The sequence below is a fragment of the Vigna unguiculata genome, chromosome 2 (assembly GCF_037176805.1).
Source record: "Vigna unguiculata cultivar grain cowpea cultivar isolate G323 ecotype 2 chromosome 2, ASM3717680v1, whole genome shotgun sequence".
NCBI classification, from domain to species: Eukaryota; Viridiplantae; Streptophyta; class Magnoliopsida; order Fabales; family Fabaceae; genus Vigna; species Vigna unguiculata.
This window is the reverse complement of record NC_140793.1, coordinates 37,243,827-37,269,512: the sequence shown is the minus strand read 5'-3', so window position 1 is coordinate 37,269,512 and position 25,686 is coordinate 37,243,827. Positions and strand designations below refer to the sequence as shown.

The following is a 25,686-nucleotide window of genomic DNA, read 5'->3' as shown; positions in this document are numbered from 1 at the left end:
TTGTTTGTACGAGAAGCAACAAATAAATAAATGTTAAATAAAAATTATACCAACCGCCGAACACACATGTTCTTTTTTAATTTTGAAAAAATTTAAATTAAGATTAATAATAAATATATAATTAATTTTTAAAATAGTTGTTAAATATAAAATAATATATATATATATATATAAAATTTAAAATAATAATTTAAGATAAATTAAAATAATTAATTTTTAAAATAATAAAAGTAAAACTGGTATTATGAAATGTGGAAAAAAAAAATTCTTTATATACCGTTATAGATATTTTAAATTTTCTTACATAAAACACCAAACTGAACTAGACGGAACCAAATCAAATCGAACCGTACCAAACCAAATCGAATCGAATTAGATCAAATCGGACCAAACAGAACTAGACTGGACCGAATCACACCAAATCGAATCAAACCTGATCGGACCAGACTTGCCTAATTCGGACCGGACCGAACCAAACCAAATCGAACCGAAATGCACATAATCGAATCGAATCACACAAAATCGAACCAAATTGGACCGAATCGAACTGAACCGAATCAAACAGAACCTGTCAAAACCCAATTCGTCCGGGCAAATAAATTTATTTTTGAAAAAAAAACAATTAAAAAAACTTTTTTAGTTAATTGTAAATAAAAAAGGTAAAATAAAATTTTCTTCAAAGATTTTAAAACTTTAATTTTAGGAAAAAATGAAAAAAAAATAAAGGAAAAATAAAAAAGAAGGAATCGCTCAATTAGTTTTTATTTATCACAGTGCTTCCGACTACCCAAAATATTTTCGTCCTCACTCCTTGTTTTTCTACCATTTGTTTTCTGATAGAGTAAATTGTGGTATAATTATAATAATTAAAAGAATATTTCTTCTAATGATTAGATTCAATATTACTAGTGATGATTGATATGGTGCTCTGATTGTGTTGTGATTTGATTCTCGTCGTAATGTGTTGTTCATGACTAATTTCTTTATTATATTGTTCAATACAATTAAGGCTAACATTACATCATTATTACTAAGGATGTCAAAAAAATCCGTACCTGCGGGTATCCGCGGATAAAACCCGCAACAGGTAGGAAATAAATATTAAAAATTGATACCCGCTACCCGCGGGTATGGGTATTTTTGATACTCGCATGTTAACGGGACGGGTACGGGTATCATAGTATCCGTACCCGTGGATACCCGTACCCGCTAATGGTGGTCAGATTCTTATCCCACAAATGAGTAAATTACTTCCATATACTGTGGAGGCATTGATGTGTCTCTAAGACTGGTTATGGACCAACATGGAAGGTAATGAAATTAACACTTTTACTTAGATATTTTAATTAAGTGATTGTTAGAAATTTTTACTGAACTTCTTATGTTTTAAGGCTCTTCTAGATTAAAATAGGACAACATGAAACTTTATACAATGTTGCAAGAGGTGGACATTGATGAAGTTAATAATTTCTTTAATATTTTATTCAAAAATAAACTACAATATAAATTGGTAGTGATTTTTTATTTGTTTGTTTTTCAAAAATCAATCGGAGAAAGGGGACTTGTTGATCTAAGCACTAATTATGGTTAAATATTTATTTTTTAAAATATTTTTGTAAATACCCGCGGATATGAAAAAAATAGACAGGTACCCGCATAACGGATACCCGACGGATATGGGTACGGGTACGGGGCAAATATTTATCCAGCGGGTAGGGTACGGGGGAGCTACTACCCGTACCCTACCCGCCCTGTTAACATCCCTAATTATTACATTATGTGGATATAAATACACGGTCTGTCATACGAAGAGGAATAAAAAAAATTACATTTCTCTCCATTTTTTCTCCTTCCAACTCATACAAACACTTTATTTTATCTCTTGAAAAAAAAAATCTTAGGGAAGAAGGAAGAATTAAAAAAAAATAAGAGAGAAGAAAAAACAGTTAACAAAAAGAGTGAAATTAAAAGAAGAAGATTTCAATTTACAAAATATGTCATTGTCATTATTTTTCTTTTGATTTATGCATTTCTAGTTATTATTATATTTTCTTTTAATATTGTATGCATTTTTATATTACTTCGATCTTATGCTTTTGGATATTACTTTCTACTATTAAAAACCATCTTATTATAAAAATCATAAAAAATATTTCTCTCAAATATTTTTCTTCTAAAATTTAAAAATAGATATTTGTAAAACGAATTGAACCAGACGGAACCAAATCGGATCGGACCGTACCGAACCAAATCGAATCAAACCAGATTAAACTGGACCAACCAAAACCAAACTGAACCAAAATGCACAAAATCGAACCGAACCAGACTGAATAAAATAGTACTTGTCAAACTCCAATTCATCCGGATAAATACATTTATTTTCGAAAAAAAATAATTGAAAAAACGTTTTTTAGTTAATGGTAAATAAAAAAGGTGAAATAAAATTTTCTTCAAAGATTTAATAAATTTAATTTTAGGAAAAAATGAAAAAAAAATAAAGGAAAAATAAAAAAGAAGGAATCGCTCAACTAGTTTTTATTTATCACACTACTTCTTATAACTCCGACTACCCAAAATATTTGCGTCCTCACTCCTTGCTTTTCTACCATTTGTTTTCTGATAAAGTAATTGTGGTATAATTATAATAATTAAAAGAATATTTCTTCTAATGATTTGATTAGATTCAATATTACTAGTGATGATTGATATTGTGCTTTGATTTTATTGTGATTTGATTCTCGTCGTAATGTGTTATTCATGACCAATTTCTTTATTATATTGTTCAATACAATTAAGGCTAACATTACATCATTATTATATTATGTGGATATAAATACACAGTCTGTCATAGAGGAATGAAAAAAATTACATTTCTCTCCATTTTTTCTCCTTACCACTCATACAAACACTTTATTTTATCTCTTTTTAAAAAAAATCTTAGGGAAGAAGGAAGAATTAAAAAAAAAAGAGAGGAGAAAAAACAGTTAACAAAAGAGTGAGATTAAAAGAAGAAGATTTCAATTTAGAAAATATGTCATTGTCATTATTTATTTATTTTTTTCTTTTGATTTATGCATTTCTAATTATTATTATATTTTCTTTTAATATTGTATGCATTTTTATATTACTTTCTACTATTAAAAAACATCTTATTATAAAAATCATAAAAAATATTTATCTCAAATATTTTTCTTCTAAAATTTAAAAATAGATATTTGTAAAACAAACTGAACCAGACGGAACCAAATCGGATCGGACCGTACTGAACCAAATCGAAAAAAACTAGATTAAACCGGACCAACCAAAACCAAACTGAACCAAAATGCACAGAATCGAACCGAACCAGACTGAATAAAATAGTACCTGTCAAACTCCAACTCGTCTGGACAAATACATTTATTTTTGAAAAAAAATAATTGAAAAAACGTTTTTTAGTTAATGGTAAATAAAAAAGGTGAAATAAAATTTTCTTCAAAGATTTTATAACTCTAATTTTAGGAAAAAATGAAAAAATAAATAAAGGAAAAATAAAAAAGAAGGAATCGCTCAATTAGTTTTTATTTATCACACTACTTCTTATGACTCCGACTACCCAAAATATTTTCGTCATCACTCCTTGCTTTTCTACCATTTATTTTATGTAAAGTAAATTGTGGTATAATTATAATAATTAAAAGAATATTTCTTCTAATGATTTGATTAGATTCAATATTACTAGTGATGATTGATATTATGCTTTGATTTTATTGTAATTTTATTCGCGTCGTAATGTGTTATTCATGACCAATTTCTTTATTATATTGTTCAATACAATTAAGGCTAACATTACATCATTATTATATTATGTGGATATAAATACACAGTCTGTCATACGAAGAGGAATGAAAAAATTACATTTCTCTCCACTTTTTCTCCTTACCACTCATACAAACACTTTATTTTATCTCTTTTTCAAAAAAAAAAAAATCTTAGGGAAGAAGGAAGAATTAAAAAAAAAAAAAGAGAGGAGAAAAAACAGTTAACAAAAGAGTGAGATTAAAAGAAGAAGATTTCAATTTAGAAAATATTTCATTGTCATTATTTTTTTTTCTTTTGATTTATGCATTTCTAATTATTATTATATTTTCTTTTAATAATGTATGCATTATTATATTACTTTCTACTATTAAAAAACATCTTATTATAAAAATCATAAAAAATATTTCTCTCAAATATTTTTCTTCTAAAATTTAAAAATAAATATTTGTAAAACAAACTGAACCAGACGGAACCAAATCGGATCGGACCGTACCGAACCAAATCGAATCAAACCAGATTAAACCGGACCAACCAAAACCAAACTGAACCAAAATGCACAGAATCGAACTGAACCCGATTGAATAAAATAGTACCTGTCAAACTCCAATTCGTCCGGACAAATACATTTATTTTCGAAAAAAAATAATTGAAAAAACGATTTTTAGTTAATGGTAAATAAAAAAGGTGAAATAAAATTTTTTTCAATGATTTTATAACTTTAATTTTAGGAAAAAATGAAAAAAAAATAAAGGAAAAGTAAAAAAGAAGGAATCGCTCAATTAGTTTTTATTTATCACACTACTTCTTATGACTCCGACTACCCAACATATTTTCGTCCTCACTCCTTGCTTTTCTACCATTTGTTTTCTGATAAAGTAAATTGTGGTATAATTATAATAATTAAAAGAATATTTCTTCTAATGATTTGATTAGATTCAATATTACTAGTGATGATTGATATTGTGCTTTGATTTTATTGTGATTTGATTCTCGTCGTAATGTGTTATTCATGACCAATTTCATTATTATATTGTCCAATACAATTAAGGCTAATATTACATCATTATTACATTATGTGGATATAAATACACAGTCTGTCATACGAAGAGAAATGAAAAAAATTACATTTCTCTCCATTTTTTCTCCTTACCACTCATACAAACACTTTATTTTATCTCTTTTTCAAAAAAAATCTTAGGGAAGAAGGAAGAATTAAAAAAAAAAAAAGAGGAGAAGAAACAGTTAACAAAAGAGTGAGATTAAAAGAAGAAGATTTCAATTTAGAAAATATGTCATTGTCATTATTTTTTTATTTTTTTTCTTTTGATTTATGCATTTCTAATTATTATTATATTTTCTTTTAATATTGTATGCATTTTTATATTACTTTCTACTATTAAAAAACATCTTATTATAAAAATCATAAAAAATATTTCTCTCAAATATTTTTCTTCTAAGGCTATGTTCCATCAACAATACAACTGAAAATGTTTGAAAATGAAAGGAAAAGAGAGTAAAGGTCAAGATGATCCATTCAGGTTCCAATCCTAGTGTTCTCAGGCATCTTTTTTTTTTATAGATTCAATGAAGGACAGTTTCATCATTTACATTGAACTAGTCAAGCATTCAGAGCCAATTACATAGTTTAAAAAACAGAGTTAAGTAATCATTTTCTCAGCTTTATCATAGCCAAGAAAAGTACCAATATAAATAACAGTCCAAATAATTATTTCTTAAATGGCAGAAGGATTGAAAATACAAAATTAAGAATTTACTTAGCCAAACAACTCAAAACAATAGTGATTGAGCATCATTGCTGTCAAGATCATTAATGCTTTGCTTAGTTTATTTAAATGTACAAAAAGAGGGTTAAGATCCCATATTGGATAATAATATAACTAAAGTATTCCTTACACGTGTCTTGCAATCCTCTTCGCTTGAGCTATCATTTTGGGTATAATTAAATGAAGATTCAGAGCAGTACGTACACTCAAAAATATAAGAAAACATACCGAGTCAATTATGTCTCGAAAGTAAATTGGGCTCATGTAGTATAATACATCATGAACAGTTGCACTCAATGTGACACTCAATGTGACACGCAATCCCCGCATTCCATCTAATGTTATTTTTTCAACAGCAGTCACCACTCAGCTTCAAACCTTTTCTCCACTTGATAACATGAAATAGTCAATTAGTTAGAATTAAATAAATTCAAAACCATGACTAACATTAGCAAACGTACTAAACAAGGGTATCAGGTTTCTGTATATGTTCTATTTACATAGTCATTCAACCATTAACTTTGAATGGAATGATCTCAAGGATTCTCAGTGGCACAAAACATGTATGCGACTGGTTTATGTTTTGGCATTTCTTTGGTGTTTAATTTTGGTTGATTCAATAGGATTGCTCTTTCCAACGTCATTATAGCTTGTAACAAGTAGCTAAACGACTTAGAAAAGTTGCACAAAAGTTAAAAAAATAGACAAAAAGAGAAGTTTATTTTGTAACCAAGTCCAGACTACATTCCAATTCTGCCTAACATAGTTTAATTATTCCTTAAAATGCTGTCTAATTTACTGTAATTATTTTTAATCTAACCAAATATATTACTCAAGGAAACTAAAATGTGAAAATACCACAAATTCTCAAAATTGGTAAGATAGGAAAGCACGTGAAATTGACAATCAAAAACTAAGAGAAATTTAAAGGAGATTTATAGGTTTAATGCAAGTTTCTTACTGTGCAGTACAAGTGACAATTCAGGAATAAGGTCTTCAGATCCACAGTACATATCTCAATAAAATAACTACAGATTAGCACATGTTCAGCTTCAATTATAACCCTAACCGCAAAAGTAAGGTCCAGTGTAAAAAAAAAGGAAAATCTAGGCGAGATATAAAGCTAAGTTTTATAGAGAAGGGAAAAACAGCCTCAAAACAGAGGAAAAACATAACGGAGCACAATAGGCTTGGAACACACACAGAATAACATATTGAATACCTGGCATGGGATAAAGAGGACCCTTTGGGTGCCACGCTGATGAGCAGTAAGGTGCTGCTCTGCAAGACTTGCTGTAATATGCCGGAAATTGCCCACATCATCAACTAAATTGGATTTTTCCAACCTTTGGCCAATACCATGAACCATAAATACGAAGTGTCGATCAGGGACCTGCAAACAATTACTATCATGTAATTGACATCAAATAAACCAAGGCAGGACTGGGGAGCTATACTATATGATAAATACAGTTTTCTGAAAACAATAAAACAAGTCCCGCCACCCCAGGTGTCAGCAGATATGTAACAACTGTGACGAGACTGGTGAGAGACATCAGTATAATAATGATAATAATCTTGATTTTATGTTGCATACCTGGGAGTAGTAATCAGCCATAGCCTCCTCCTTCTGCTCTCTTAGTTCATCCTGCTAAAAGTTCCAACTTAATAACAATAGAAATATCGGTATTTATGTCCTTCCAAAAGGAATGCACATACAGTTTGTTCTACAGCAGCTAATGACCATCCACAACATGAAATCAAATGTATAAAATATTAGATACAGGTTACAAATATATATAATCACAATGTAATCATAAGAAACATAGTAACATTTTCCCATTTCAATAATCACTTACATTGAATGTGATATACTTGCTGATTTTCTATCTAATATAAAATAAGTGTTAAATAATATTTAGTTGGGGTATGGTAGACACGAGAATGTGTATGTCAGAACAAACACAGCTTTAGAATCACAGAAATAGTAGAAGATCAAATTACATAGCAGAATTGGGATATCACTTGTGCTCCCCTACGTAAAGAATGAGGAAAACTCTAATGGCATACTGTCTGTATCTGCATGTTACTATAGCAATAAAGGAGGGGAAAGAAAACCTGGGCTGGTTTTGGAGAATTTGATGGAGAGTAACCACGCCTAAGCTTGATAGCATTTCCAGTAAAACTAACAAAACTAGAAAAACCAGAAGCATCAATAGCCAGGCCACCCAGGTGTCGTCTTCTCCTGTGAAAAGGGCATGCAGGCCCTACGTATTCAACACCAATATACAATAATGCATCAGATATTAGTAATAAAATTCAATCCACAACACTAAATAAATGGGTTAAATATGTTGTATGCCTTATAAACATTTAAAATGTTAACCTTTAGTCCCTCGAGGAAAAAGTGCTTCTTTTTTCTCACTATCTAAAGGTCACAAGGTTGATGATTGAAATAAAAGAAGAAACACAACGAAATATTAAAGTATACATTTCATAAAATGACCTGCAAGAAAGATGCTTCAATGGCTAGAGAATCTCTCATGCCAAAACGAAAATAGTCACTCTTGCCTACCATCTCTGTTCGTGGGACTGACGCTGCCAACTCTGTTAGAAAAAAAAAATAATTGTTTAAGCGAAGCGGGCAATGAATAATAACAATCAAGAATGTGTGTCTCCAGAATCTTGATGGATAGAGAGATAGTTACTATGACTATAAATATAATGTGAGTACTGAATTGAAATCCTAAAACCCTAGCGATGGAATTAGACAGATACAGTTGGGAGCGAGAGGGATCTTACAAAAGTAAGACCTAACATCACCGCCATCAGAGGGGCTACACGTCTGCGCCAGATACTTGTGCCTTGCTTTAGAGTGTTCGATCACATCCTCCAATCTCGCAATGTTAGAAGGCGTGTTTTTCAGCAAGTCAGGCCGAAGCTCTTCCCCCTCCGCCATCGCCGCCTCGTTTCCACCGCCAAGAAGCAAAGAATCCCTCGCTTCCACTCTGCCTCCCCCTCTCTCTTTCTCTTTTTGTCCTTTAATAATCAGTATTATAAATAGCAACAATCAGCAAATAAAGGAAAGAAACATCGAAATCCAGAGTGGAGACAGAGAGCCATGGTATTCGTTGAATTCAATGTAACTTTTCCTCCCAATCCCCTTTCCTACACTACTTAACAGAACCCACTCTAAAACAACAACCGTTAACTATAACTAAAATATAATTAAATTAAATCAAATATATTAACAATCTTGCCTTAATGTTTTAAACAAATTTTTTATTTAATTACAAACAAAATATTTTTCAATTATTAATGGGAGAGTATTCCACCCACACAAAATAAATTTGAATGCCGGAAATAAATATAGAATAGTAAAATGTTACCCGCATTTCCATTTTTAGATTAAGAGACGTGAAAGATATTTGTTTGAATCTCATATATTGTAGATATTATAAATAATTTTATTTTCAAATTACGGGCAACAACGGTTAACTGTAGCTAAAATATAATTAATTAAATACACTAACAACCTCTTGCATTAATGTTTTAAACAATATTGTTATTTTATTAAGGAAAAAATAGTTTTCCGTTATTAATGGGATTCCACGCAAACAAGATAAATTTGTGTGAAAGATATTTATTTGAATATCATATATTGTAGATATTGTAAATATATTTATTAACTAACAACTCGTCAAACGGAAGCTTACCTCTAATTCTAGGTTTTGCACTATAAAATCAATTCTCAAGAAGATATGGCGCCAAATATGTATGAAGTTTTGAGATTGGGAGACAAGGAAATGGAAAATGGAGGTGGTGGTTCTGGTGATGGCGATGGAGAAGAAAATCCTTATGTGCTTTCAACATTGGCACAACGTTTGTGGCCGTTTATGAGGCATAGTATCACATCTGTTCGCTATTCTGCAATACGTACTTTGGTATGTATTTCCTTTCTTGATTTTTAGTGAAAAAATTGAATCTCATCTTATCAAATGTATTTATCAAATGGTTTCTTTCTCACAAAAGGTGGTACAATTGTTGATGTCTTGCCATGAATTTTCTATCTTCAGGAGAGGCTACTTGAAGCTGGATATAAAAGAAGCATGTCTGAGTTGTCTGGTGCTTCATTCTGGCCCTTAGAATCGTATTCCAGAATCTGATATTGGAAACAAATGAAGATATTTTGCAATGTTCTGAGAGAGTTTGGAGTCTCCTTGTTCAGGTATATGAGATTTGATTTTGTCCTGGATTAGACTACGATCCATGATAATGGCCTGGTTTGTTTGTGCTTACATTTTTAAGCGTCTTTCAATAAACTAAACAGATTTCAATTTTTAAATGCGTTTAATCTGCTTATTTTTAAAATATAAAATTTTCTGTTTTTTTAATAAGCACATTCTGTCTGCATAAATAAGTGATTTTTTAGAATTGTTTATTTAAAGAATATTTATTTTAAGTTTGAATAGATTGACTGTGACGTTGACTGTTTATTTATTTACGAATAAAATTGTAAATTTTGTCCTGAAATCCACTGAGGTGGTATTCAAGAATGGCAAAAGAAAATTGTTTTTGGTTTCTTTCTTATCTAATGTTTATCATTGTGTTTCTTTCACTTTTATAGAATCGAAACTACTTGGATGCGTGGTGTGTTTTCTTTTGGGCTGCAACACCAACACTCTCTTTTCACATATGGACTTTATGCACTAATGAGACATCAAATTGATGTTGCAATGGTATTTTTCAAATTTATTTCACCTAATCTTACAAGTTTTTCTTCTTTATTTTTGCACTTAATTATTTTCTGTGAATTTCAAGAAATCTATGATAAATTAAATAGTCTTTTTGAAGTGCTTTGGAATAGATGGTGCAGTGAATTGATATTGCACTTACGTCTAGTAGTATTCCAGAATATATTTGAGATTTGTAGTTGTATTTTTGAATTACTGATTCTAGTGCTAGTGTCATTCTAGTTTTAGTTTTGATTTACTGATTTTTACTAATAAGTTCTTTCATCAATTCCTTTTACTAACTTGCGCCTAACTAGTTTTTGATTTTGGTTTAGTTTTCTAACCTTGGTTTTTTTTTGTTTTTTTTTTTTGCAGGTGGTACTTACTACATAATATTAGAGGTACTTTACTTTGTTAAACTATTTTCTAACCTTGCTGATTTAGTTTTCTTTCAACAGTTAAACTATTTTCCTGTTCCTTATTTTTATTACAGTATTTTCATATGCATTTTTAAATTTATTTGCTGTTTTTATAGTTTTTAGTTTTAAACTTCTGCAGCTAGTTTCTTTTACTGTTTTATTTCAGTTTTATTTTGTTGTTCTAAAGTTGTAGAGTTATTAATTAGTTTTAAACCTTTGTGTTGTGTGTCTTTGTTATCGTGTGTTGTGTGTTGTGTTTTTGTGTGTCTTTGTTCTTGTGTTGTGTTTTTGTATATCTTTGTTCTTGTTTTGTGTTTGTGTTTCTTGTTTTGTGTTTTTGTGTGTTGTGTTGTTATGTTTGTAGGGTCTAGCTAGGACAGGGGTCTAGGACTAGAGTCTAGGATTAGGGTCTCTAGGAGGTTCTAGGGTCTAAGGTCTAGGATTAGGGGGTCTAGGACTAGAGTGTAGGACTATAGAGTGTAGGACTATAGAGTCTAGGATTAGGGTCTAGGTCTAGTGTTTAGGATAGAGGTATAGGACCAGAGGTCTAGGACTAGGTCTAGTAGGACTACGGGGTCTAGGAATAAAGTAGGATTAGGGTCTAGGACTGGGTCTAGCACTGTGGGGGTATAGTAGAAGAGTAGGATTAAGGGGTCTATGACTAGGTTCTAAGATTAGGGTCTAAGACTAGGGGGTCTCTAGGACTAGGGGGTCTTGGACATATGATTAGGGTCTAGGTTAAGACTATAGGACTAGGGCCTAGGACTCACCAGAGTCTAGGATTAGGGTCTAGGATTAAGGTATAGGATACTCTAGGACTAGGGGGTCTAAGAGTATAGGACCAGGATTAGGGGGTTTAGGATTAGTCTAGGAGATTAGGGTCTAATCCTAGGATTATAGAGTCTAGGATTAGAATCTAGGACAAGACTAGTAGAGTCTAGGACTAGGGTCTAGGACTAGTAGAGTCTAGGAACTAGGATTAGGTCATTAGAGTCTAGAGACCAGGGGGTTTAGGACTAGGGAGTAGGATTAGGGTCTAGGATTAGGGGGTCTAAGAGTATAGTAGGATTAGAGTCTAGGACGGGGTTGGGTCTAGCTAGGACTAGGATTAGGGGGTTTAGGATTAGAGGAGTCTAGGACTAGAATCTAGGACTAGGGTAGGAACTAGGATTAGGTCATTAGAGTCTAGGTAGGACTAGGGGGTCTAGGACTATAAAACTAGGGTAGCATAGGATTAGAGTCTAGGATTAGGAGGTCGTTTAGGGTCAGGTGTCTAGGACTAGAGATTAGAGTCTAGGTCTAGGTTCGTCCCTAGGACAAATCTAGGACTAGGAGGTCTAGGATTACGGGTGTCTAGGACTAGAGTTTAGGATTAGGGGGTCTAGTACTAGTAGAGTCTAGGATTAGGGTTTTAGGACTAGCGGGTCTAGGACTCGGGTTAGGTCTACGAGGTAGGACTAGGGTCTTCAGGGGGGTCCGTCCGGGGTCCCCGGGTTCGTGTGGGTCCTCGGGTCGCGTCTCGGTTCCTCGCCTGGTCGGGTCCCGCTGGGGTCCTAGGTTCCGGGGGGACTCGGGGTCGTAGTCGGGGGTCTCAGGGTCCTTCGGGGACCTTGGGAGCCAGATCCGTTCTCTGGCCGCATCAGCGGGGTCCATGCGATGCGGGTCTCGGGGTTCCGGGTTCGGTTGTCCGACCGGGGGTCCCAAGTCATGTTCCGGGTTCGGTCTAGGACTAGGGGGTCTAACTAGGATTAGGGGGTTTAGGATAGGAGTCTAGGACTAGGGGGTCTAAGACTAGGGGGTCTAGGACTAGGGTTTAGTAGGACTAGTAGAGTCTAGGAACTAGGATTAGGTCATTAGAGTCTAGGACTAGGTCTCTAGGTCTAATCCTCTAGGATTAGAGTCTAGGATTAGGGTCTCTAGGCTAGGACTAGGGTGTCTAAGAGTATAGAACTAGGAAGTGGGTTTAGGATTAGAGGAGTCTAGGACTAGGTCTAGGAATTAGGATTAGATCATTAGAGTCTAGGGCTAGGGGGTCTAGGATTAGAGTCTAGGATTAAGATTTAGCACTAGGGTAGCTTAGGATTAGAGTTTAGGGATTAGGGTCTAGGTCTAAGAGGTCTAGGGTTAGGGGGTCGTTTAGGGTCAACAGTCTAAGAAGTCTAGGATTAGGGTCTAGGTCTAGGGACTAGGACAAATCGAGGACTAGGAGGTATTAGGGGTGTCTAGGACTAGTAGAGTGTATGATTAGACTCTAGGATTAGGGTCTAGGACTCGTGTTAGGGTCTAGGAGGTAGGACTAGGGGGTGTCTGGCCGAATTCGGTCGGTTCCCATGTCACGGGTTTGTCTGGGGTCCCGTGTCAAGTATGGGCCGAGTCCTTCTAGGGGGTCCGTCCGGGGTCCTCGAGTTCGTTCCTCGGGCCGCATCTGGGTTCCTCACCTGGACGGGTCCCGCCGGGGTCTTAGGTTTCGAAGGGACTCAGGGTCCCAACCGGGGGTCCCTGAGGTCTTCGGGGACCCTGGGGGATGGGTCTGTTCTCTGGCCGTGTCAGCGAATCTGGGTCCATGTGGGTCTTGGGGTTTTGGGGGGGTTTTGGGTTCAGTTGTCCAACCGGGGGTCTGAGGGGGACGAGTCAGGTCTAGGGTCCCGGTGGGTCTCGTGTCCCGGGTTCGGAGGTCTGTGGGTGGCCCGTGGGGTCCTAGGGTCTCACGAGACTTCGTGTCTCGTCCAGGTGGGATCCCGGGTTCGGAGGTCTGGGATATCACTTGTGCTCCCCTACGTAAAGAATGAGGAAAACTTTAATGGCATACTGTCTGTATCTACATGTTACTATAGCAATAAAGGAGGGGAAAGAAAACCTGGGTTGGTTTTGGAGAATTTGATGGAGAGTAACCACGCCTAAGCTTGATAGAATTTCCAATAAAACTAACAAAACTAGAAAAGCCAGAAGCATCAACATTTAGCCAGGCCTCCCAAGTGTCATCTTCTCCTGTGAAAAGGGCTAGGCCCTGCGTATTCTACACCAATATACAATAATGCATCTAGATATTAGTAATAAAATACTATCCACAACACTAAATAATTGGGTTAAATATGTTGTATGCCCTATAAACATTTAAAATGTTAACCTTTAATCCCTCGAGGAAAAATTGCTTCTTTTGTCTCTTGCTTTTAGAAATGTGTTAGGTGTGGTTTTTGTTCTTCACAGAAAACATGTCTATTTGTAGTCCCCGCTTAAGGAAATAGTGACCACAGACTGTTCTATAAATGAGAGATCAAAAGGAAATTGTTTTTCTAGGGACTAAAGACAAACATTGCCCTATTTATAAGGATTACATACATATATATATATATATATATATATATATATATATATATATATATATATATATTTAATCCAAATAAATTGTGCATACCTGAGTGGAGCCTTGCAAATCAACTCGAGCAGCAAAAAGTCCTGATGGTTGAAATGTTCTTCGGTGCCAAACCTATAGAAATCAATAAGAAATAAATCTTTCACTTTCTGAAGCAAAGAAGAAAACAAACTGAAATTTGCCTATTCTAATTGAAACCCAGCCAAAAAGAAAGAAAGTATTTCAAATGTTTTATTTGCCTGTCCTTTCTTGTTTTTCCTATTTTGCTTTCACCTCTTTTAGCCTTACAACATTCCTTCTGATTCTGATCTCATAAATTTTCATCCAATAAAATATAAATGTAAATATAAATAAATAACAATTAAGAAACAAAGAAATAGATTGTTAGAAAAACCCGGGCATTTACCTAGTTTACCTAGTGATTGAAGTGCAATAGTTGTGCTGAACACATTTTCGTAATCGTGTGCCAGAACAGCATTTTCGTAATTTGTAAAAGGTGATCACACGATGAAATGAATAATTTGAATAATCATACAGACCTGACTACGATAAGCAATCTCTAGTTGTTCAGCAACATCTTCGCGAAGTGGTAACCAATCCAGGCCCCCTTTACGTGCAAACCAATGGCCGACACGTCTGTTTTCTCCGTTCCAATAAACAGGGAAACAATGTCTGGAAACCAAGTCTACCTCGTATAGTCCTCCCTCTACAGGGACACCAACCCTCTCTTCTTCTATTTCATAGAGTTGAGACGGTTCAGTACGTCCCAAAAAAGATCCAGTATCTGACTTTGTACTGGAACTCTGCCGCTCTCTTGGGCCTTCACTGCATTCCGCATATTCCCTCCACCAACTAGAAAGCAGTTCTTCCTCTCTCTACCAATCCATAAACAAGAAAGATTCTCACTATCTAACGGGCACAAGGTTGATGATTGAAATAAAAGAAGAAACACAACGAAATATTAAAGTATACATTTCATAAAATGACCTGCAAGAAAGATGCTTCAATGGATAGAGAATCTCTCATGCCAAAACGAAAATAGTCACTCTTGCCTACCATCTCTGTTCGTAGGACTGACGCTGCCAACTCTGTTAGAAAAAATAATAATTGTTTAAGCGAAGCGGACAATGAATAATAACAATCAAGAATGTGTGTCTCCCTCCAGAATCTTGATGGATAGAGAGATAGTTACTATGACTATAAATATAATGTGAGTACTGAATTGAAATCCTAAAACCCTAGCGATGGAATTAGACAGATACCGTTGGGAGCGAGAGGGATCTTACAAAAGTACCACCTAACATCACCGCCATCAGAGGGGCTACACGTCTGCGCCAGATACTTGTGCCTTGCTTTAGAGTGTTCGATCACATCCTCCAATCTCGCAATGTTAGAGGGCGTGTTTTTCAGCAAGTCAGGCCGAAGCTCTTCCCCCTCCGCCATCGCCGCCGTCGTTTCCACCGCCAAGAAGCAAAGAATCCCTCGCTTCCACTCTGCCTCCCCCTCTCTCTCTTTCTCTTTCTATCCTTTAATAATCAGTATTATAAATAGTAACAATCAGCAAATAAAGGAAAGAAACATCGAAATCCAGAGTGGAGACAGAGAGCGATGGCATTCGTTTAATTCAATGTAACTTTTCCTCCCAACCCCCTTTCCTACCCTACTTAATAGAACCCACTCTAAAACAACAACTGTTAACTGTATTTAAAAGGCTTAAATATACATTTGATCTCTATTTTTGTTGATTTTATTCAATTTGGTCCCTATTTTCGTTTTATGTTCAATTAGGTCCTCATTTTCGTCAAATTGTGGTCAATTTAGTCCTTTTCACTAACGGTGTTTAAATAGTTAACGTTTTTGAACAGTACATGCTACGTGTCAGCTCCTGGTTTTTTTTATTTTTTTTTTAATTTTTTTAAAATTTTTTTAATTTCAAAAAAAGTGTCCACGTGTCAAGTCACAATTGTGCCACGTGTCAATGCTAGTGTCACGTGTCAATTTCTGATAGTATTATTTTTTTTGTTTAATTTAGTCCATATATTCGTTATTTTTGTTCAATTCAGTCTTTATATTCATTATTTTTATTTAATTTAGTCCCAAATTTTGTGAAAATAAAACCATTTAATTTTTAAAATTAACATTATTATTACTTATTTTTTAAATTTAATTATAAATTATAATATTTAATTATTAATTGAATATAATTCTTAGATTCAATTGTTAAATAGAATGTAATTATTTAAATATTATTAAAATATAATTATTTAAATATTATTAAAATATAATTATTTAAATATTATTACAATATAATTATTAAAATTTTAAAAATATATATTAATACTTGTAAAATTTACATTTAAATTTAAAGTATTTAATATTTTTATTGCATTTTAGATATTAAAATCTAAAATATTTTATATGTAAATGTTAATTTTACAAATATTAGTTTATTTTTCTAAAATATTTTGAATATTTAAAATATTTTTATATATCAATTTTAAAAATATTTTAGAATATAAATATTAGAAAAAAAATTAATAATTATATTTTCATAATATTTTCAATAATTATATTCTATTTAGAAATTAAATATAAGAATTTATTCAATTTATAATTAAATTTAATAATTTATAATTGAATTTAAAAAATAATAAATTTAAAGATCAATTTTAGAAAAGATATTAATATAATTTGTATAAAAGATATTAAATTTAGTATCAGACTAAATTGAACAAAAATAACGAATATATGGACTAAATTGAACAAAAAAAAACGAATATAGGGACTAAATTGAACAAAAACAATAATACTACCATAAACTGACACGTGACACAATTATGACTTGACACGTGGACCATTTTTTTGAAATTAAAAAAAATCAAAAAAAATCAAAAAAAAAATCAAAAAAAACAGGAGCTGTGGCATGTACTGTTCAAAAACGTTAACTATTTAAACACCGTTAGTGAAAAGGACCAAATTGACCACAATTTAACGAAAATGAGGATCTAATTGAACATAAAACGAAAATAGGGACCAAATTGAATAAAATCAACAAAAATAGGGACCAAATGTATATTTAAGCCTAACTAAAATATAATTAAATTAAATCAAATATATTAACAATCTTGCCTTAATGTTTTAAACAATTTTTTTATTTAATTACAAATAAAATATTTTTCAATTATTGATGGGAGAGTATTCCACCCACACAAAATAAATTTGAATGCCGGAAATAAATATGGAATAGTAAAAAGTTACCCGCATTTCCATTTTTAGATTAAGAGACGTGAAAGATATTTGTTTGAATCTCATATATTGTAGATATAATTAATTTTATTTTCAAATTACGGGCAACAACGGTTAACTGTAGTTAAAATATAATTAATTAAACACACTAACAACCTTGCATTAATGTTTTAAACAATTTTGTTATTTTATTAAGGAAAAAATACTTTTTGGTTATTAATGGGAGAGTGTTTCACGCAAACAAGATAAATTTGTGTGAAAGATATTTATTTGAATATCATATATTGTAGATATTGTAAATATATTTATTAACTAACAACTCGTCCCAATTATTCAAATGAAAAACATAACGATTAGAGAATGAAAGTTGAGACCAACAAAATAACTAAAATGAGAACTTTTAAAAATCTACGAAGAAGAAAACACGAATAAAATATTACTCGCATTTGTTATTAAAAAGACCCCATAGTAAGAAGTTTAATATACTTTTCCGTTAAAAAAATGCTAAATTGAAAGTATAACAAAATTATATATTTTTTCCCTCTCTTGTCTATGATCATAATTTTCTGAACTATATTGTTAAAATCACATTAAATTAAAAATTAATTTACTTGAACTGAAAAAACAGTTTAGACGAACTGATATAATCTGTGTTTTCTATTCTAAAAAATTGAACTGTACTGGACTACACTGTAATGTGAATTAAATTGGACTATTATGAATTAAACTATTTTTTAAATTGTACTCATTTTGAATTGAACTACACTACTTTTAAACTGAGCAACACTCATTTTGAATTGAATTATACTATTTTTGAATCAAGCTGCACTATTTTTGAATCAAACTATACTATTTTTGAATCAAATTACACTAATTTTAAACCGAACTGTATTATTTTTGAACTAAATTGCACTAATTTTAAACCGAACTACATTATTCTTGAAACAAATGGTATTGTTTTTTTATTCAAATTCCACTAATTTTATTGTATATGATTGTACTATGCAATAATAATCTAACTTTTATAATTAAACAATTCTTAAAAAATAATACTCAAAATTGCTGACTCATTACAACGAACATCATGCCTTTTCTCTGGACCATCTTTTGATTCATTGGATTATTAAGAAGGATTGTTGAATTTCTAAGGATTGAAAATCACAATTATAAACCTAAATTTGGAATTTGGGAAAACAATCACTGAATTCGAAATCTACGATAACCAGGTGAAGGTGGCCAACAGGCTTTGCTTGAAAGGGCCATGGAGATTAAAGTAACAAAGAGAAAAAAAGTCATGAAGAAAAACTAGTTAAAGTGTTGGTAGAAAGGAGAATGATGTTGTTTTGTACAAATGAAGGGTGTGAGAGATATGGATGTGGAGATCCAATTGCAAATAAAAAAAAAATTAGAAGCATGACAACAAATGTTGAGATCAAATCCAATTGATAAAAAAAAATATTGGATGTCGACGTTCGTAGAACGAAGAATCAAATATCAATAGTCAGAACAATTCATTTCCTTGTTATGCAAAGTCAACTTTATTCGTAAAAAAGTTGTAAATATTGGTTCAGAAACAAAAATCATACATACATAAATTAAAAACAATAGAATAACTCAGAAACACATGATGTCTAAGTAAACTTGCTATCCGAGCTAAAAAGATATATAAAAATGTTTGAAATATATATATATATATATATATATATATATATATATATATATATATATATATATATATATTTGTTTTTTTCATGTAATGGCTAAGATGAGTTGATGCGTAAAATTACTATATTAAAAGAATGAATTAACTTTTTTAAAATCATTCCACTTTCCTTATTTTGTTCACGTTATTGTTTGACATTTTAATGATTATTTTGGATTTAGACGATAACAAAGACATTTTGTGTGTTTGACATTTTTTGATAATGTAATAATTTTTCTTAAGACATTGAAATTTGGAGTGTGTAATAATTTCATCGTTTTTCTAGAATAAATATTTTTATTTTCACTAAGAGGCATATTGACACTTATAATTTTGAAATAGATGCTTTTCTTTGTAGGTATCTCACTACAAAATAATTAATTTTAATTGGTCATTATTTTTTAACAGTCAAATAAACAGTTAATTTTTTTCTTTTATATAACAGTCAAAATTATTAATTTTTACTCGTCATTATTTTTTTATGGTTAAATAAACATTTGGAAATTTTTTCTTTATATTAATTTTAAATAACGGTCACAATTTTTTTATCATCAACGGTCATATAGGGTAGATTATAATTATAGAAACTAATATTTTCTTATAGGGTAGATTGATAATTATAGAAACTAATTTTTTTTCTATCAATGTTGTATAACGGTCATTAAGCCAAAACCCTAACCCACCCATGCCTCATACACTCTTCACGTCTATTAAGGTAAGGATTCCCGAAAGCAACTCATCGTTCAAATGGCCTAGCACAACCTCCACCCTACCCTTCGTCGTCTCCTCAGGTTCATGTGTTAGACAGTGCGCCTTCTACGCATCGACGCAGAGGCTTAAGGGTGAGGTGTGACGAGTCTCTCACGGACATGTAATGTAATAATTTGCAGCACACTTCTAGTTGGTTGATGAATACAATATCTTTGAAATTCAAACACTTCGATGTAAGAATTTATGTTCTGATTTTATTTATTTATTTACGACCTGAAATCCACGGAGGTGCTGTTCAAGAATGGGAAAAGAAAATTGTTTTTGGTTTCTCTCTTATCTAATGTTTATCATCGTGTTTCTTCCACTTTTATAGACCCGAAACTACTTGGATGCGTGGTGTGTTTTCTTTTGGGCTGCAACACCAACAACTCTCTTTTCACATATGGACTTTATGCACTCATGAGACATCAACTTGATGCTGCAATGATATTTTCAAATTTATTTCACATATGGACTTTATGCTCAATGGTATTTTCTTTGAATGCTTATTTATCAAGTGCTGTTGGCAGTTTGGGAGGTAGGACATGGTAGCGTGATGGCACTGAGAGAGATTTTAGCACATCAAGGTGCTTCTGCTGGCGTATTTAAACCTGACTCACACATGGGTGGGACCTTGTTTATTGAATTGGAAGACAAAAGTATACCAACCACATTGAAGAGAGAGAGGGAAATTGATTTAAATATGCAAGTAAATGTGACGCTTTTATGCCATGTTTTTTGTAATTAATTCTTTGAAGTAGCTGAATCAGAGTACTCGCATGAATATAAGTTCATCATTTATTTTAGTTCAGAGATTATGCAGAGAATAAATGGTTTTTATAATTTCAAACGGAAGCTTACCTCTAATTCTAGGTTTTGCACTATGGTTTACGTTGTATTGAGGCCAAATGATTCTTTTACAATGGTATATTAGTATTAATATGTTAATCATCTGTTTGCAGTGTAATGAATCTACTGGCAGAAATCTATTCGCAAGAAGATATGGCGCCAAATATGTATGAAGTTTTGAGATTGGGAGACAAGGAAATGGAAAATGGAGGTGGTGGTTCTGGTGATGACGATGGAGAGGAAAATCCTTATGTGCTTTCAACATTGGCACAACGTTTGTGGCCGTTTATGAGGCATAGTATCACATCTGTTCGCTATTCTGCAATACGGACTTTGGTATGTATTTTCTTTCTTGATTTTTAGTGAAAAAATTAAATCTCATCTTATCAAATGTATTTATCAAATGGTTTCTTTCTCACAAAAGGTGGTACAATTGTTGATGTCTTGCCATGAATTTTCTATCTTCAGGAGAGGCTACTTGAAGCTGGGTATAAAAGAAGCATGTCTGAGTTGTCTGGTGCTTCATTCTGGCCCTCTTCTATATTTGGAGATACCCTTAGAATCGTATTCCAGAATCTGCTATTGGAAACAAATGAAGATATTTTGCAATGTTCTGAGAGAGTTTGGAGTCTCTTTTTCAGGTATATGAGATTTGATTTTGTCCTGGATTAGACTACAATCCATGATAATGGCCTGGTTTGTTTGTGCTTACATTTTTAAGCGTCTTTCAATAAACTAAACAGATTTCAATTTTTAAATGCGTTTAATCTGCTTATTTTTAAAATATAAAATTTTCTGTTTTTTTAATAAGCACATTCTGTCTGCATAAATAAGTGATTTTTTAGAATTGTTTATTTAAAGAATATTTATTTTAAGTTTGAAGAGATTGACTGTGACGTTGATTGTTTATTCCACAAGATAGAAATGGAGATGTGGACACATCTGTTACTCATACCCGAGTAGTTACAGCAACTGCTTTGGGATATTTTGCTTCTAAGCTGCCAGTTGCCAGTGGGTTCTTTAAAATTTGTGATTGATCCACTATGGAGGTCTCTAACCTCTTTCTCTGGTGTCCAACGCCAGGTACGTATTTGAGTACAGAAATATACAGCTAAGTGAACTTCAGCCTTCCCAACCTGCCATTAATTTTTTCTATTGTATTTAGGTTGCATCTATGGTACTTATTTCTTTGTTCAAGGAGATTAAGCTCAAGAATTCGTCCAAAAACCTTGATGGTATACCTGGTGCCCTCAAAGGTTGGTTGCTGGACTTATTAGCATGTTCTGCCCTCAATGGTATTTTCAAATTTATTTCACCTAATCTTACATATTTTTCTTCTTTATTTTTGCACTTGATTATTTTCTGTGAATTTTAAGAAATCTAATGGAGTAAAAAACCTCTATTGCAACGTTTTCACTTGGAGAGTTCAGATCCTTGTTTGAATTTAATCAAGATGTCTTTAGCAAATAAAGTAAAATAATCTTATATGGTAAAGTAATTTGATTGGATATGCTCACTTATCAAATTTTGGCAAGGTGCTATAGTCCTATTTTCTTTTTATTCTAATAGTTTATTTGAGGGATTTATGCCCTGATTATTTTTATAAAAATATTTGTTCTAATACTGCTCAATTAACATGGCATTGTATCATGATGACTCAGTATCATGACTTAGCTGTTGGTATGCTTGATGATGTCCTGAGTACAGTAGATATACAAGTTGCTCAATGTATCTTATACAATGCCATTCTAGGCCCCCTTATGCAGAGAAAAACTCTGTAACCCATAATATTCAGGTTATTGTGTACTCTCTTCAAAACTATTATTTATTATTTACTATGTTAGTTACTCTTTTCAAAACTATGATAAATTAAATAGTCTTTTTGAAATGCTTTGGAATAGATAATGCAGTGAATTGATATTGCACTTACGGCTAGTAGTATTCCAGATTATATTTGAGATTTGTAGTTGTATTTTTGAATTACTGATTCTAGTGCTAGTGTCATTCCAATTTTAGTTTTGATTTGCTGATTTTTACTAATAAGTTCTTTCATCAATTTCTTTTACTAACTTGCGCCTAACCAGTTTTTGATTTTGGTTTAGTTTTCTAACCTTGGTTTTTTTTTTTTTTTCCAGGTGGTACTTGCTACATAATATTAGAGGTACTTTACCTTGTTAATTTTTTTCTTGACATGTTTGGTTTGCTTATTATATATAGTTTGCAGATTTAGTTTTCTTTCAACAGTTAAACTATTTTCCTGTTCCTTAGTTTTATTCCAGTATTTTCCTATGCATTTTTAAATTTATTTGCTGTTTTTATAGTTTAGCCTTGATTTGAAGTTGTAGAGTTGTTAATTAGTTTTAAATTTGTGTGTTGTGTCTTTATTCTTGTGTTGTTTGTTGTGTTTTTGTGTGTCTTTGTTCTTGTTTTGTGTTTTTGTGTTTCTTTGTTCTTGTTTTGTGTTTTGTGTTTTGTGTGATGTGTATTTATGTTTGTAGGGTCTACGGTATAGGAGGGTCTAGGATTAGGGTCTAGAATTAGAAGAGTCTAGGATTAGGGTCTAGGTTCTAAGGTCTAGGACTAGGGGGTCTAGGAGAGTAGAGTAGGATTAGGGTCTAGCTAGGACTGAAGTTTAGGATTAGGAGGTCTAGGACTACAGATTCTAGGACTATAGAGTCTAGGATTAGGGTCTAGGTCTAGTGTCTAGGATAGAGTCTAGGACTATGGGGTATAGGAGAAAAGTAGGATTAAGGGGTCTATGACTAGGGTCTAAGATTAGAGTTTAGGGTTTAGGGTCTTGGACTAGGGGTCTTGGACATAGGACTAGGTTAAGACTATAGGACTAGGGCCTAGGACTCACCAGAGTCCTAAGATTAGAGTATTAGAGTCTAGGATTAGGGTGAGGATTAAGGTATAGGACAATCTAGGACTAGGGGGTCTAAGAGTATAGGACTAGGATTAGGGGTTTAGGATTAGTCTAGGAGATTAGGGTCTAATCCTAGGATTATAGAGTCTCTAGAATTAGGGTTTAGGATTAGAGGAGTCTCTAGGATTAGAATCTAGGACAAGACTAGTAGAGTAGTCTAGGACTAGGGTCTAGGACTAGTAGAGTCTAGGAACTAGGATTAGGTCATTAGAGTCTAGAGACTAGAGGGTCTAGGACTAGGGGTAAGATTAGGGGGTCTAAGAGTATAGTAGGATTAAAAGTCTAGGACGGGGTTGGGTCTAGCTAGGACTAAGATTAGGGGGGTTTAGGATTAGAGGAGTCTAGTACTAGTAGAGTCTAGGATTAGGGTTTTAGGACTAGCGGGTCTAGGACTCGGGTTAGGTCTACGAGGTAGGACCCTGGCCGAATCCGGCCGGTTCCCATGTCACAGGTTTGTCCGGGGACTCATGAGTCTGGGCCGAGTTCTTTGGGCGGGTACGCCCGGGGTCCCCGGTTCATGTGGGTCCTCGGGTCGCGTCTGGGTTCCTCGCCTGGTCGAGTCCCGCTGGGGTCCTAGGTTTCAAGGGGACTCGGGGTCCTAGTCGGGGTCCCAGGGTCCCCGACCTTGGGGGCCGAATCTATTCTCTGGCCGCATCAGCGGGGTCCATGCGATGCGGGTCTCGGGGTTTCGGGTTCGGTTGTCCGACCGGGTGTCCTAAGTCATGTCTCGGGTCCCGGTGGGTCTCGTGCCTCGGGTTCGGAGGTCCGTGGGTGGCCTGGGGGGTCCCGAGGTCTCGGTCGGTGTCTCGAGGTCTCGCGGGGCTTTGTGTCTCGTCCAGGATCTCGGGTTTTGTAGGTCTGGGGTCCTTGAGTCCCAAGGATTTTGGTCTTGGATCTCTCGGCCTGCGTCTGGGGTCCGGGGATTCGGGTCCGTGCGTGTTCGGGCCATGTCTGCTGGTCCTTGGTCCGTCCGGGGGCGGGTCCTTCCGTGGGGGACTCAGCGGGGACTCGGTGGGGGGACCCTAGGTTGGGGGACCAACATCTGGTCCATCCGAGGTGACCCGAGGGGCGTATCAGGTATCTGGTTGCGCCCGGGGGTCAGGTCCGCGCGGGTCTTTGTGTTTCAAACCCTATTGTATTTTCTTTCTTTTTGATGGGGTGAAAGGTTAATTTGTTGCTCTTTCAAATCTAGGTTTTGTGATATCTTATTTCTAATTTCATTTTTCTTTGAAATTTACAGATAGAAAATCAATATTTGTTGATGAAGCTCAACACGGTGTGCTGCCTCGACCATGGTAAACAACTAATTAGATTGAGAAACGCAAAGATAGTTCTAGTAATCGCATAAGGCGAGCGCGATTAATACTTCAAAAAGCCTATTCTGTAAAAAATGTAAGGAATTTGGCCATGCTATGGAAGGTTTCAGTGTTGGTACTACACAAGAATCTAGTGCTGAAATATCTGTAACTAAGTCAAGTAGATCAAAATACGAGAAACATCAAGGCAATATATTGAAAGTTACTATTCAGGTTGCTTTAATGAGAATGCCTGAAATTTACAAAAAGAAAGCAGTATCTAACCAAACTGATGAGGTTTCTACCCTCACGAACATATTTGAATTGTTAAGTGACTTCAAATGACACTGTTAACTCCTTTTTTAACGGAGATACTTTTAGATAATTGGGGTACTAAATTGAACAAACCAAAAGTATGGAGATCAAATTGAACTTAACCAAAAAATTATGGTACCAAATCAGTAATTATACCATACATATAATCTCTTAGAAACTAATCAAACAAAATCTCCATTATCAAAAATTCAATCTCCTTTAACATCCGTGCATATGATCTTCTTAGAGTTGTAAAGATTGTATCTGTCCCTAGAGTCTAGCATTTCATTCCTTGCTAACTAGTGGTTTGATTTGTCTTTTTGTTTTCTTTATATTGAGGCAGAGATTTTGTGATTTCGAAAACGACTTTTGTCTTTAATTTTTTTCATTTTTTTATGTGACACAAGTGTGAAGTAACACGTGTAAAAAATAAAAAAATATTAATAAAAAATATTAAAAATATTTAAAAAAACTATAAATTGACACGTAGCGTTGA

General features: G+C 33.5%; 1 protein-coding gene and 1 pseudogene across 9 annotated transcripts; one reads left to right on the top strand and one right to left on the bottom strand.

Annotated features, from left to right (window-relative positions):
• Positions 1–5,547: 5,547 nt before the first annotated feature.
• LOC146888546 (phospholipase SGR2-like) lies at positions 5,548–15,779 on the bottom strand (annotated as a pseudogene). The gene is made up of 8 exons (XR_014986573.1): positions 15,370–15,779; positions 15,095–15,195; positions 14,647–14,982; positions 14,150–14,221; positions 13,592–13,741; positions 7,180–7,233; positions 6,805–6,975; positions 5,548–5,970 (listed from the first exon to the last, which is right to left on the bottom strand). The product of XR_014986573.1 is annotated as a phospholipase SGR2-like (transcript).
• A 3,929-nt stretch (positions 15,780–19,708) lies between these two features.
• On the top strand, positions 19,709–25,108 carry LOC114169347 (TATA-binding protein-associated factor BTAF1-like). Of its 8 annotated transcripts, none has more exons than XM_085669106.1 (8): positions 19,711–19,897; positions 20,336–20,510; positions 20,768–20,990; positions 21,123–21,295; positions 21,577–21,737; positions 21,820–21,910; positions 22,790–22,815; positions 24,821–25,108. In XM_085669106.1, exons 1-5 carry the CDS (start codon positions 19,741–19,743, stop codon positions 21,689–21,691), a joined length of 843 nt encoding a protein of 280 aa, XP_085525232.1. In that variant the 5' UTR covers positions 19,711–19,740; the 3' UTR covers positions 21,692–21,737; positions 21,820–21,910; positions 22,790–22,815; positions 24,821–25,108. The 8 variants fall into 8 exon arrangements, with proteins under 8 accessions (XP_085525238.1, XP_085525232.1, XP_085525236.1 ...); XM_085669110.1 differs by having other exon boundaries at positions 21,820–21,949; XM_085669117.1 differs by having other exon boundaries at positions 19,760–19,926.
• The last annotated feature ends 578 nt before the right edge of the window (positions 25,109–25,686 follow it).

Bases quoted from the DNA above. Each gene is read 5' to 3' on its own strand.
- LOC114169347 (XM_085669106.1), top strand. From the start codon at position 19,741: ATGCCTCATACACTCTTCACGTCTATTAAGGTAAGGATTCCCGAAAGC. The intron at 20,991-21,122 runs GTATGTATTTTC...TTCTATCTTCAG, and splicing joins ATTCTGCAATACGGACTTTG to GAGAGGCTACTTGAAGCTGG. The intron at 21,296-21,576 runs GTATATGAGATT...TCCACAAGATAG, and splicing joins GTTTGGAGTCTCTTTTTCAG to AAATGGAGATGTGGACACAT.